Genomic DNA, 12,653 nt, shown 5'->3' with positions numbered 1-12,653 from the left:
TATTTAGACATTTCTAAGAGAATTAGTCATCTTTGTGCTACAATGTTCTAAGAGGCTTAAACCAATTTGATAAAATAATCAATAATTTACTGTTTTGTGATGATGGAAAATGAACCCAGGGCTTCATGAATACTAGGCATGCTTCAGCTAAATCCCCAAAGAATAAAAATACTATACACTATTCTATCAAAATGTGGGGGAGGGCCGGGCGCTGGTGGCTCACGCCTGTAATCCTAGCTACTCAGGAGGCTGAGATCTGAGCATCGCGGTTCAAAGCCAGCCCGGGCAGGAGAGACCGTGAGACTCCTATCTCCAATAAACCACCAGAAAACCGGAAGTGGCGCTGTAGCTCAAGTGGTAGAGCGCTCGCCTTGAGCTGAAGAGCTGAGGGACAGCGCCCAGGCCCAGAGTTCAAGCCCCATGACCGACAAAAAAAAAAAAAAAAAAAAAAAAAAGTGGGGGAGAAGTGGTTGCTACACGACCAGCCTGGAAAGGACTGGGCAGGACTCACAATGACGGGTAGCAGTGAGTGTTTAGCTTGAAACCCCTTACCCTCTGCCACAGCCACATGGGATGACTTCCATAGCCAGAAACAAAGCATCACTACAAGGTTGCTACAGGATTTGTAATGCTGGGAGTGGAGAGTGTCTGGTCTGAAACTCCTCTTGAGCTTGCTACAGCTGCAACACCTAGTAGGGACCCACTGAACTGTCTGTGTCTCTCTGGGTAGGATACTGCCAGTCATAGAGAATGGCAGGGACTCATCAAAATGTCTATGCCCCTCTGTGTAAGACACTGGTGGGCACAGCAAATGGCAGCAACCCAGTAAACCTCTTGTGCATCACTACACAGGACACCAATGGGCATAGCACCTGGCAGGGAATCAATATACTGCCCCCCTTCTTCTTGCACGGGACTTGATGGGACACTGTGACCATCAGGGACTTAATAAGCTCCCCATACCTAGTTCCATGAGATACCAGTGGGTATGGTGCTCAGCAGTTACCCAGTAAACTGCATCCCATCATGATTAAACTTAGTATCTAAACAGAATGGCTTCTACAAACCCTGAACGCAGATGCATTAAATCACCAGGAAAGGTCAGGACATTCATGAACAATTGCGATGCCTCTCAAAAACTAACAAGTCAGGAGAGAAATAGAAGAGAGGAAAAACAAAATAATTAAAGCAATGAGAAAATTGGTCAATGAAATGAAAGAGCAGATCTAAGAACAACTGGACTACACAGAGAAGTGATGAAGAAAATGAGGACCATCCAAGACCATGTTAACAGGATAGAGACTATTTCAAAAGGAGATGAAAGTTGACACTGACAAGGAGATCGACACCATAAAAACTTCAACAAAGGACACAAGAAAAAACAACAAAAGCTTGGACGTACAAAAGCTCTATGTCCCTATTACAAAGCACAGCTGAAAGCATAGACAATAGCACAAAAGTTGAAAGGGCATCAGAAACAGAAGATACAGCAGAGAAAAGTCAAAGGCATGGAAAAAAATACTAAGAAATAGCAAAGGGACATTCAAGAATTAGCAGATTTGGCCAAAAGATCAGATTTATGCATACTTGGGGTAGATGAAGGAGAAGAATTAAAAACTAAAGGCATCAAGTGCCCTATTCACCAAAATAGTAACAGAACACTTCCCAACTTCAAGAAAGAGAAGATCTATCTGACAGAGGTATATAGAACTCCTCATAGACAGAACTAGAAAATACTTCTGGACATATTACTATGGAATTTCCGGGCTTAAAAAAAACAACTAATATTAAGGCAGCAAAATCAAACAGGGAATTTATTGCAATGGAAAGATTAGAATACCTGCAGATTTCTTCAAAAACTATGAATGCAAGCAAGGCCTGTGGTAGTGTAATTCAAGCTTTGAACTACAATTGCTAACCCAAACTATTGTATTCAGCAAAACCATCATTCACAATCGGTCGAGAAACAAACATTAGCGTTCATGAACTTTTTTTTTTTTTTTTTTTTTGGGTCCGGTCGTGGGGCCTGAACTCTGGGCCTGGGCGCTGTCCCTCAGCTCTTCAGCTTAAGGCTAGCGCTCTACCACTTGAGCCACAGCGCCACTTCCGGCTTTTTTCTTATGTGGTGCTGAGGAATTGAACCCAGGGCCTCGAGCATGCAAGGCAAGTGCTCTACCACTGAGCCACCTTCCTAGCCCCGTGTTCATGAACTTTAAAAAAGTACTGTAAGGGGCTGGGAAGGTGGCTCAGTGGTAGAGTGCTTGCCTTGCATGCCTGAGGCCCTGGGTTCGATTCCTCAGCACCACATAAGCAAAAAGAAAAAAGCTGGAAGTGGCACTGTGGCTCCAGTGGTAGAGCGCTAGCCTTGAGCTGAAGAGCTGAGGGACAGCACCCAGGCCCAGAGTTCAGGCCCCACGACTGGACCTCCCCCCCCCCCCACAAAAAAAAGTCAAAGAAGCACAGTAATGAATAAAAATCACTAGAAGACTAGCAACACAAGAAGAAGGAGGAAGCAGCAAACTACAGGATAACAATGCAATGGCAGCCAACACAAAGTATTTCTCCATAGTAATGTTAAACAATAGTGGGCTCAATATCAACAGACAACAGACTTGATCAAAAACCAAGAACACTTCTCACAGTCAAAGATAAGCACAAATTCTGAGTTCAGGGATGGAAAAAGATCTGTGCACATATACTCTGCAAAAAGGTAGGAGTAGCTACACTGTTACCTGACAAAATAGACTTCTCATTTAAAGCAGTTTAAGAAGAGACAAAAGTCACTACATATTAATAAAATGATACACAAAGAAGAAATTACAGTGGTCAATATAAATAAACCAAACATGTAGTACCTCATTAAGACATTAAATAAAGGGCTGGGAAGGTGGCTCAGTGGTAGAGTGCTTGCCTTGCATGCCTGAGGCCCTGGGTTTGATTCCTCAGCACCACATAAACAAAAAGAAAAAAGCCAGAAGTGGCGCTGTGGCTCAAGTGATAGAGTGCTAGCCTTGAGCTGAAGAGCTGAGGGACAGCGCCCAGGCCCAGAGTTCAGGCCCCATGACCGGACCCCCCCCCCCAAAAAAAAAGACATTAAGTAAACACTCTTAAGATTTACAAAAACTGACAGACCCCAACACAACAGTGGGAGACTAACATCCCACTCTCACCAAAGGACAGGTTCACCCAACAAAGGATCAGCAAAGATGCATCTGCATTAAATGACACTATAACCAACCAAATGGATTTAACAGACACTCAGCAACCACACAATGCACATTCTTCTCAGCAGCTCATGGGAATCTTCTCTAAAACAGATCATATCCTAGGACATCCAACAAGTCTGAGCAAATAAAAAAGGACTGAGATAACTCCCCACATCCTATCTGAAAACAACAGAATTCAATTAGCTCTCAATAGCAAAAAATTCTATAGAAAACACTCAAACACATGGAGACTAAACAACACACTGTTGAATAACAGGTGGGTCAATGAAGAAATAGAGGAAGAAATCAGAAAGTTTCTACAAATGAAAATGAATTTGCTTCCCTAGATTTTTTCTTTTTTGGCAAAGCTATCATCTCAAAGCTTTCTTCTTTGCATGATGAGCATCTATAAGGCATGATGACCATCTGCTAGGAGCACAGGGCTGTAAAGGTTCAGGAAATGCAAATGACATTTTTTTTTGGGGGGGTCCGGTCGTGGGGCCTGAACTCTGGGCCTGGGCACTGTCCCTTAGCTCTTCAGCTCAAGGCTAGTGCTCTACTACTTGAGCCACAGCACCACTTCCAGCTTTTTTCTTATGTGGTGCTGAGGAATCGAACCCAGGGCCTCGAGCATGCAAGGCAAGCACTCTACCACTGAGCCACCTTCCCAGCCCAGGAAATGCAAATGACATTATGAGTCTGCAGGCATTTGTCTCCAACGGCTTCACTCATTTCCCAGCCCAATACGGGGGGGGAATCAGGAAGACTGAGTAGCTCTGTCTTATGGAACAGGCATCTCAGGTTCCAAAAGATCAGCTGGATGGCTCCATTTTAACCTACTTTTATCTAAAGACGTGTCAGGGACTGACTCACAGATAAGGCCACAGAGAATGAAAAAGACCTATTGGGACAAAGGTCAGATGGTTGTGAGGAGGCAGACAGGCTGCAACCCATGCCAAGCATCTCTGAATGGTGTTTCCAGAGGCCTGGGTGCATGGCGGCTGGCTGCCCCTGCCGTTTACATCAGCCTTTCACATGGATTCTTCTAACATCCACTGTACCTTTTTTTTTTTTTTTCCACTTTTAAGATGATGATAACACACTGCTCAAATTGTGTAACGTATACAAAACACCAGGGCAGTATAAAAATGTTTAGAGCAGGCCATCTTTTACAGGACCAGGTATGGTGGTGTGTATCTGTAATCCCATCTACTCTGGAGGCAGAAATAGGAGAATCTTAATCTGAGGCCTTCAGGGCAAAGGCAGGACACCTACCTGAAAAGTTGACAAATATAAGGACTTGCAAAGCAAGCATCTATTATGAATTTCAATTTCCAGCAGTGTCAAAACATGTTTTAAAGAAGACCCTTTCAACTGGGCACCAGTGGCTCATTCCTGTAATTCTAGCCACTTAGGATGTTGAAATCTGAGGATTACTGGTTTGAAGCCAGACAGCCTGGGTAGGAAAGTCTGTGAAAGGTATCTTTAATTAGCCACCAGAAAACTGGAAGTAGAGCTGTGGCTCTAAGTGGTAAAGCACTAGCCTTTGAGTAAAAAATCTCAGGGACAGGGTCCAGACCCTGAGTTCAAGCCCTGTGATAGAACACCGCCCCCTCCCCCCCACTGCAAAAAAAAAAAAAAAAAAAAGAGACCCTTTTCCCTTTCAACATTAGAACTTACAGGCATAGGTAGGAACTTTTTGAAGAGTTCCAGGGACACAGCAAATGGGGCAGAGACTTGATAAATGGGATTAGATCAAAACAAAAAGTTTCTGGATAGCAAAAGGAATAGCTACTAAACTAGAAAGACAGCCAATAGACCTAATACCCAAACAAGGAGCTCAAAAAGTTAACTCCCATCTCCACCCAAACTAAGAAACTAATCAACAAATGAGCAAAGGAGCCAAAGAGAGACTATTCAGAAAAAGAATGGCAGATAGACACAGTGGAAATGCTCAAAACAACTTTGAGATTCCATATCACTCCAGCTGGATTAGCTTAATTTCAGGAATTTGACCAACAACAAATGTTGGTAGGAATGTGGGGAAAAAGGAGTAATACTGCACTGTTGGTGGGGATGTAAACTAGTATAACCACTCTGGCAGGTGGTCTAGAAGGGTCTCAAAAAAATAAACACAGAACTTCCCTATGAACCAGTCACAGCACTCTTGGGTGTTACCTAGAATGTTACAAGCCAGGAAGCCATAAAGACACTTGCAGAGCCATGTTCATTCACAATAGTGAGGTTATGGAAACAGCCCAGATGCCCTATAACAGATGAGTGGATCAATAAAATGTGCTATTTTAAAATGGAATTTTACATATCCATTAGAAAGAATAAGATTATGTCATTTGCTGGGAAATGGATGGACCTAGAACAAACCATGCTAAGAGAGGTAAGCCAGTTTAGACAGACAGACAGACAGTCTGTAAATATATCTGGACATACTTACACACACTCTAGGCATTTGCACAGTCAACCAAAGGAGGCTACTCTCAGGGAAGGAACGCAAAGGTTCCTTTCATTCATTTCAATGAATTCCAGGAAATGGAGACATGTCTTTTTGTTGTTACTGAATTTTTCTTGGAGGGGTTGGGGAGGGAAAAGAGGCATAGAAAAGGAGGGAGGAAGGGTGATGCTATCATGCTATTCAGATACACTATGTGGAAAATGCACTATGGTTACATAGTGGGCAGAAATAGGAGGGGAAAACTGAGAAAAAGTGAAGGGAGGGGCAACACTCGAAAAAAAAGAAAGGTACTCGCTGGGAGGTAGTGGCTCACACCTGTAACCCTAGCTATGAAGGAGGCTAAGATCTGAGAATAGCAGTTCAAAGCAAGCCTGGGCAGGAAAGTGCTTGAGTCTCTTATCTCCAATGAACTACCTAAGAACCATAAGTAGAGCTGTGGCTCAAAGTGGTACAGTGCTAGCCTTGTACAAAAGAGCTCAGGGACAGCATGTAGGCCCTTAGTTCAAGTCCCATGACTGACAAAAAAAAAAAAATTCAATGCTTAAGAAATTGTAACCTCTCTGTACAATACCTTAGTAACAATAAAATTATATTTATAAAAAAATATGTGGACATTGTGGCTTAAGTTACAAATTTTATCACTCATTGACATTCTGAATGATTCAGGGATTTTTTTTTTAAACCTGTACATTAAAAAAAGAAATCTGGGGCTGGGAAGGTGGCTCAGTAGTAGAGCGCTTGTCTTGCATGCCTGAGGCTCTGGGTTCAATTCCTCAGCACCACATAAGCAAAAAGAAAAAAGCTAGAAATGGCATTGTGGCTCAAGTGGTAGAGCGCTAGCCTTGAGCTGAAGAGCTGAGGGACAGCGCCCAGGCCCCAGAGTTCAGGCCCCACGACTGGACCCCCCCTCCAAAAAAAAAATCTGAAGCTGGGCGCTGGTGGCTCACACCTGCAATCCTAGCTACTCAGTAGGCTGAGATCTGAGGATTGGGGTTCAGAGCCAGTTTGGGCAGGAAAGTCCATGAGACTCTTATCTCTAATTAACCACCAGAAAACCAGAAATGATGCTGTGGCTCAAGTAGTAGAGTGCTCACCTTGAGCTGAAGAGCTGAGGGACAGCACCTACGCCCAGAATTCAAGCCCTACGACCACGACCACCACCACTACCACCACCAACAAAAAAATTGAATCAGATAAACTTTTTTGGTACTGGTCTGTGGCTTCAACTCAGCACCTGGGCACTGTCCCTGAGATTTTTTTGTTCAAAGTTAGTGCTCTACCACTTGAGCTACACATTCACTTATGGTTTTCTGGTGGTTACCTGGAGATATAAGAGTCTCGTAGACTTTCCTTCCCAGGCTGACTTTGAACTGAGAAACAGATCTCAATTGTCTGAGTAGATAGTATTATAGTCATAAGCCAGCGTACTTGCTTGAGGCACTGAATTTAATTCCCATAACTGAAAAAAAAAAATGAAGTAGACAAATAAATTCAATAGACCTACAATTTGCTTTGGCAAAGAATTTAATTCAGTCTTTCCTTTTTTTTTTTTTGGGTAATAAATTGGAGATATAGTCTCTTGGACCTTTCTGCCTAGGCTAGCTTCAAATCTGTTTTTTCTTTTGGTTCATCATGGGGCTTGACAGGTCGGACAAGGCCTGGGCGCTGTCTCTGAGCTTTTTTGCTTAAGGTTAGCACTCTACCACTATGAGCCACAGAGCCACTTCCGGTTTTCTGATGGTTAATGGACATAAAAGTCTCATAGATTTCCTGGCTTTGAATCTGGATCCTATTTCAGCCTCTTGAGAAGGCGGGATCACAACATGAACCATCACCAACGAGCAAGGATCTAAATCCTTTTCAATTTCCCAAGTGAAAACTCTTGAAGACTTACCAAATGTTTACACATTTCTAGCTATTCTGTTTCTTATTTATAATTCATTCTTATACCAATGTGCAAGAATTACTTGCTCTGAATTGGATGATCAACCTTCCATTTTTGTTTAGATTTTAAAAATACTTTTCCTTAAGCTAGGCAATGGCTCCAACCTATAATACTAGTATTTGGGAAGCTAAGATTGGGGAAGACTATGGCTCAATGCCAGCCCAGGCAAAATACTCCTAAGATCTCAATTCAACAAATTAAAAACTGAGCATGGTAGCATGTGTCTATTCTACTTCCTATGTGAGAAGTGTAAATTAGATTGTGGCCCAGGCTTGCCTGGGTAAAAAGCAAGACTGTACAATAACAAAGCAAAAGGGGTTAGGGGAATGTCTAAAGTAGTAGAGTAGTTGCCTAGCAAGTACAAGGCCTCAAGTTCAAAACACAGCAATGCAAAACAAGTAAAGAAACAAAAGCTCCAAACAAAACTCTCAGTAAGTTTGCTTCATACATCCAATTAAGTTGGTTATTTATTTTGTTACGTTTTGAAATAAAAAATTTCTGCTTCATTCACTTTTTTTTTTTTGGTTAATAAAGGAGCAATTTTATTGAGAAGGTTCCTACACTGATCAGCCAGGGCCGCAGCACAGGCTCGGGAGCTGATACTGCGACCTTCATTCACTTTCTTAGGACATAATTTTGTATAATTCACCTGCCATCTAGTGATGTCATTTAACTATTGTTAATAATAATTCTAAGTACACCAGTTTTTTATTTATTTTTTGGGGGTCCAGTCATGGGGCCTGAACTCTGGGCCTGGGCGCTGTCCCTCAGCTCCTCAGCTCAAGGCTAGCGCTTTACAACTTGAGCCATAGCGCCACTTCCAGCTTTTTTCTTTTTGCTTATGTGGTGCTGAGGAATCGAACCCAGGACCTCAGGCATGCAAGGCAAGTGCTCTACCACTGAGCCACCTTCCCAGCCCCACCAGTTTTTTATTTAGGGGCTCCTAGGGATAGGTCAGCATAATTTACACATAATGAAAATGAATCTATAGATGTATGTTGCACTATCCCTGGCTATAAATTTACTCTTTAATATAGATAATACTCATACTTTTTTTTTTGTATGTGTGCAGGTAGGGCTTAAACTCAGGGCCTACATGTTGTCCCTTAGATTTTTATTCAAGGCTAGCACTCTATCACTTGAATCACACCTCCATGTCCATCTTTTTGCTGGTTAATTGGAGATAATTGGATTTGCCTGCTCAGGTTGGCTTAGAATCATTTTCCTCAGATTTCAGCTTCTGTGTAGTTATGACCAACTTAGTAGTCATACATGACAGGATACTCTATTATGGGTCTGACATTTTATTAAGCACTCTATACACATTGTTCAGTCTTATTTGAATAATAAAGCAAATATAACTCATTTTATGAATGAAATTCAGACATTCAGTAATGTCATATAGCTGGTAAATGGTAGTTGGTATACCAATTAAGGCTGCTTTGATTTTTTTTTTTTGTAGTGTAGCAACTGTTGGACATTATTATCTCCTTGGTATTCTTGAAGAAAAAAAAACAGTAACAGAAAATTATCAAAAATATTTCCTCAGGACCACTACCTTTCACCAATATAAATCACTCATCTATTACTGCTTATTTATGTTGATACTTAAGGGCAAGGTGTATCCTGTGTTTCTCACTGCTTGACAGACTAGAGCAGAAGCTCAATTTTGTCAGTCATGGGGCTTGAACTCAGGGCCTGGGAGTTGTCCCTGAGCTCTTTTCACTCAAGGCTTGCACTCTAATACTTTGAGCCACAGGACCACTTCTGGACTCCTGGTGATTAACTGGAGATAAGAGTGTCATGGACTTTCCTGCCTGTGCTGACTGTGAAACATAAACCTCAGATCTCAGCTTCCTGTGTACCCTAGGATTACAGGCGTGAGCCATGGCCTATGTTAATCTTGACTGACTATATCTCCCTTACTTTTGATGAACAGAATATTTTAAACAAATGGTATCACTGGATTTATTGAACTGGGAGTGTAGATTCATTAACTTATAGAATATAATCCAATCTAGAAAAAGAAACTAAGTTAATAATTTAAAAAGTGGTGGGCTGGGAAGGTGGCTCAGTGATAGAGCACTTGCCTTGCATGCATGAGGCCCTGGGTTCAATTCCTCAGCACCACATAAGCAAAAAAGAAAAAAGCCTGAAGTGGCGCTGTGGCTCAAGTGGTAGAGCGCTAGCTTTGAGCTGAAGAGCTGAGAGACAGTGCTCAGGCCCAGAGTTTAGGCCCCACGAACGGACCCAAAAAAATAAAATAAAATAAAAAATGGTAGCATACTATTTTACCAAATAAAATCTTCAAAAAAGAGAAGAAAAATCAACAAAAGCAGAATCTTCATATAAAGCAGATGTTACTAGTAAAGCTTCCTAAAGTTTACAATAATTACTCAGCAAGTTAACAGAAAAAAATGAAGTGGTTTTTTTTCTTTTGCCAGTCATGGGGCCTGAACTCTGGGCCTGGGCGCTGTCCCTCAGCTCAAGGCTAGCGCTCTACCACTGGAGCCACAGCACCACTACCAGCCTTTTCTGCTTATTTGGTGCTGAGGAATTGAACCCAGGGCCTCATGCATGCAAGGCAAGTGCTCTACCACTGAGCCACCTTCCCAGCCCCATGAAGTGGTTTTTATGAAAATCCGAGATACTGGCATGGTAACTGTACTCATATATGAACTGTAGCATCTTATTTTAATTTTGGTGTTTTGTTTTAGTATTCAGAAAACTGATTTAGAGATAAACATATAGAAATCAGAGAGGACCGGCCTCCCAAACTTACTCTGGTGTTAGGGAGTGAACTAAGGACCATCAGAGAGGCTAAAAAGCAAGTGATTTTTTAAGCTAATATTGAAAAGGAAAACTTTGGTAAAAAAAAATACTTTCCCCAAATAAATTAAGATGGTATCAGAAGTGTGGTAGAGCACATTTGCAAATCCCAGCATTCAAGAGGCTGAGGCAGAAGTATCATGATCCAGGCAAACCTTGACTAGAGACCCATGTTCTCAAAGAGATGGCAACAATTAGAAGCCCTTCGAGTCATTGTGAAAGTGAATAGATCACAAGATTTTTCATAGCCATCTGGTTTAAAAATTCATGAGGACCTTAAAGGGTTTTTTTTTTTTGGCTGAATCTTGGGCTTAAACTGAGGACCTTACATTTGCAGAGCTGGCACATATCTGGCTAGTACTTTATCACCTGTGTCATGTCTCCATACCAGCTTTTTACAGGTGATTTTGGAGGTAAGATCTTTCAGACTTTTCTTCCTTGACTGGCTTTGAATTGTGATCATTCTATCTCAGCCTTCTGATTAGCTAAAATTATAGGTGTGAGCCACAAGTGAGGATTTTAAATTAGAGTGAAAGCTGGGACAAGTCTATCTAGAAAACAACCAATTAGTTATGATTTATCATTTATTTATTTTCAGTCCCTGTGATCAGGAGCCACCCTAAAAAACCACTTAGAAATCTTAATATTTTACTGAACATTAATAGTCCACCACTTTCTTACCCCCACTTATAAATGTGAATATAGATTTCCTAAACTTACTATTTTAAACATATCTAACCTTTTAAATAACCATTTCTGTTGTTATCTGTACACTGTCTAGTTCCTTCTTGTCGTCCTGGGAAAACTGATCCCTGACTTGAGATCTTTCTCTTCCTCTGTAAAGACAGATGGAAAGTAACTATTTAGAGAACATACTATTGCTTTTTCATATAAGAGTACCAAGACTGATTTTTAAAATGAGGTCCTCAAACAATGATTACTCATGTATTAGAAGGGGTTTAGATACATACCTGCATTGTCTTTACAGATACTAGAAGAATTACTATTCTCATTACTTTGGTATAGGTGCGGAGTTCTACTCTCTTGGGGTACAGATGATGTTTGAGTCATCCCTTCTTCCAAGGCTTGCTTTATCCAGCGCTATAATGGGGGAAAAAAACCCCAGAGAATTATCAACGACCATTTCAAACTATTTAGTACACCTACTTTAAAAAGCACTAACCAGGTCAATTCAATATACAACAACGAGTGAGAAATTCAATCCAACACATTCATTCAGGGCCACAGTCAAGTGTTGTACTTCAACATACTAAAACATTGCCTCATCAATTCCTTCTACCAGGCAAAATCCTGAAAAAGTCAGGAATACACATATTGAGATTTCAATTAAAAAAAACCAACACTAAAAAAAAAAAAACAAAAACAGGAACCAAACAAACAAAAAACAGATTATTGTTCAACTTTCATACTGGTTAGGAAAAGATAAACAAGAGATAAAGAAGAAATTTTAGCATTTATTTGAGAGACTGGTCATATACAACAAAACTAGTAAGTAAATGTCCGTAACAAGAAAGATAAAGACCTCTTTAAGATCTGCCCTCTGCTAGGGATGTTGAAAGTAGTAAAAGATTCACAGAAGATACTGGATGGTAGTAAAAAATAGCTCTTCACTATACGTACCAAAAGATTTTAATTTACTCTCAAGTGGAATATCATATGAACTTCTCTCCCCTATGAAGTAGCTTGATTAAACTATGCATGAATAATGCTAATCACAAGAAATGACCCTTTGCAGAAATAAAAAAAAGACCTTCCTAATCAGTTATAATTTTTGGTAGTGAATACTGAAATCTAAATTGATGAGAAATCAGTAAGTCTACTTTAAAAACTAGGATAGTAAAATTATGCGTCCTGTGGAAGAGAAAATTTCTTACCTGTAATTGTGTTCTCTTAAGATACACAGTTGTAGGTTGCTCACCATTCTGTGGCTCTCCTGCCCTGACATAAGACAGATCGAATTTTGATAAACATCAATTTCTGAGTTAAACCCTCCCCAAAATAGGAAGAGTAAAGCTGAATTATTATAAGTTGACACCTCTAGAGAACATGTATTACAGGTAAGTAATTATCTTCACCAAAGAAAGCAATTCTAGGAGACGTTTTTTCCTCTCTTAGAAACTTAGGAGGCAATTCAGGGTAATTTACTAAGAAAAATCATGTTAATGTCATTATGGTCTGTCAA

The 12,653-nt window shown here is 40.7% G+C and overlaps 1 protein-coding gene across 15 annotated transcripts in view; it reads right to left on the bottom strand.

Moving 5' to 3' along the window:
* The window catches only part of LOC138822676 (histone-lysine N-methyltransferase SETD5), a 61,514-nt gene that overhangs the window by 20,919 nt on the left and 27,942 nt on the right, over window positions 1–12,653 (bottom strand). For all 15 annotated transcript variants that reach the window (XM_070015464.1, XM_070015470.1, XM_070015472.1 and 12 more), the window contains one exon: window positions 11,422–11,551. In XM_070015464.1, the coding sequence (XP_069871565.1) occupies window positions 11,422–11,551 (130 nt within the window). The remainder of the gene's footprint in view (window positions 1–11,421; window positions 11,552–12,653) is intronic.

Source organism: Dipodomys merriami, unplaced genomic scaffold (assembly GCF_024711535.1).
Source record: "Dipodomys merriami isolate MVZ:Mamm:240054 unplaced genomic scaffold, mDipMer1.0.p SCAF_114, whole genome shotgun sequence".
NCBI lineage: Eukaryota > Metazoa > Chordata > Mammalia > Rodentia > Heteromyidae > Dipodomys > Dipodomys merriami.
The sequence above is the reverse complement of the archived record's forward strand: the minus strand, read 5'-3'. Positions and strand labels throughout refer to the sequence as shown.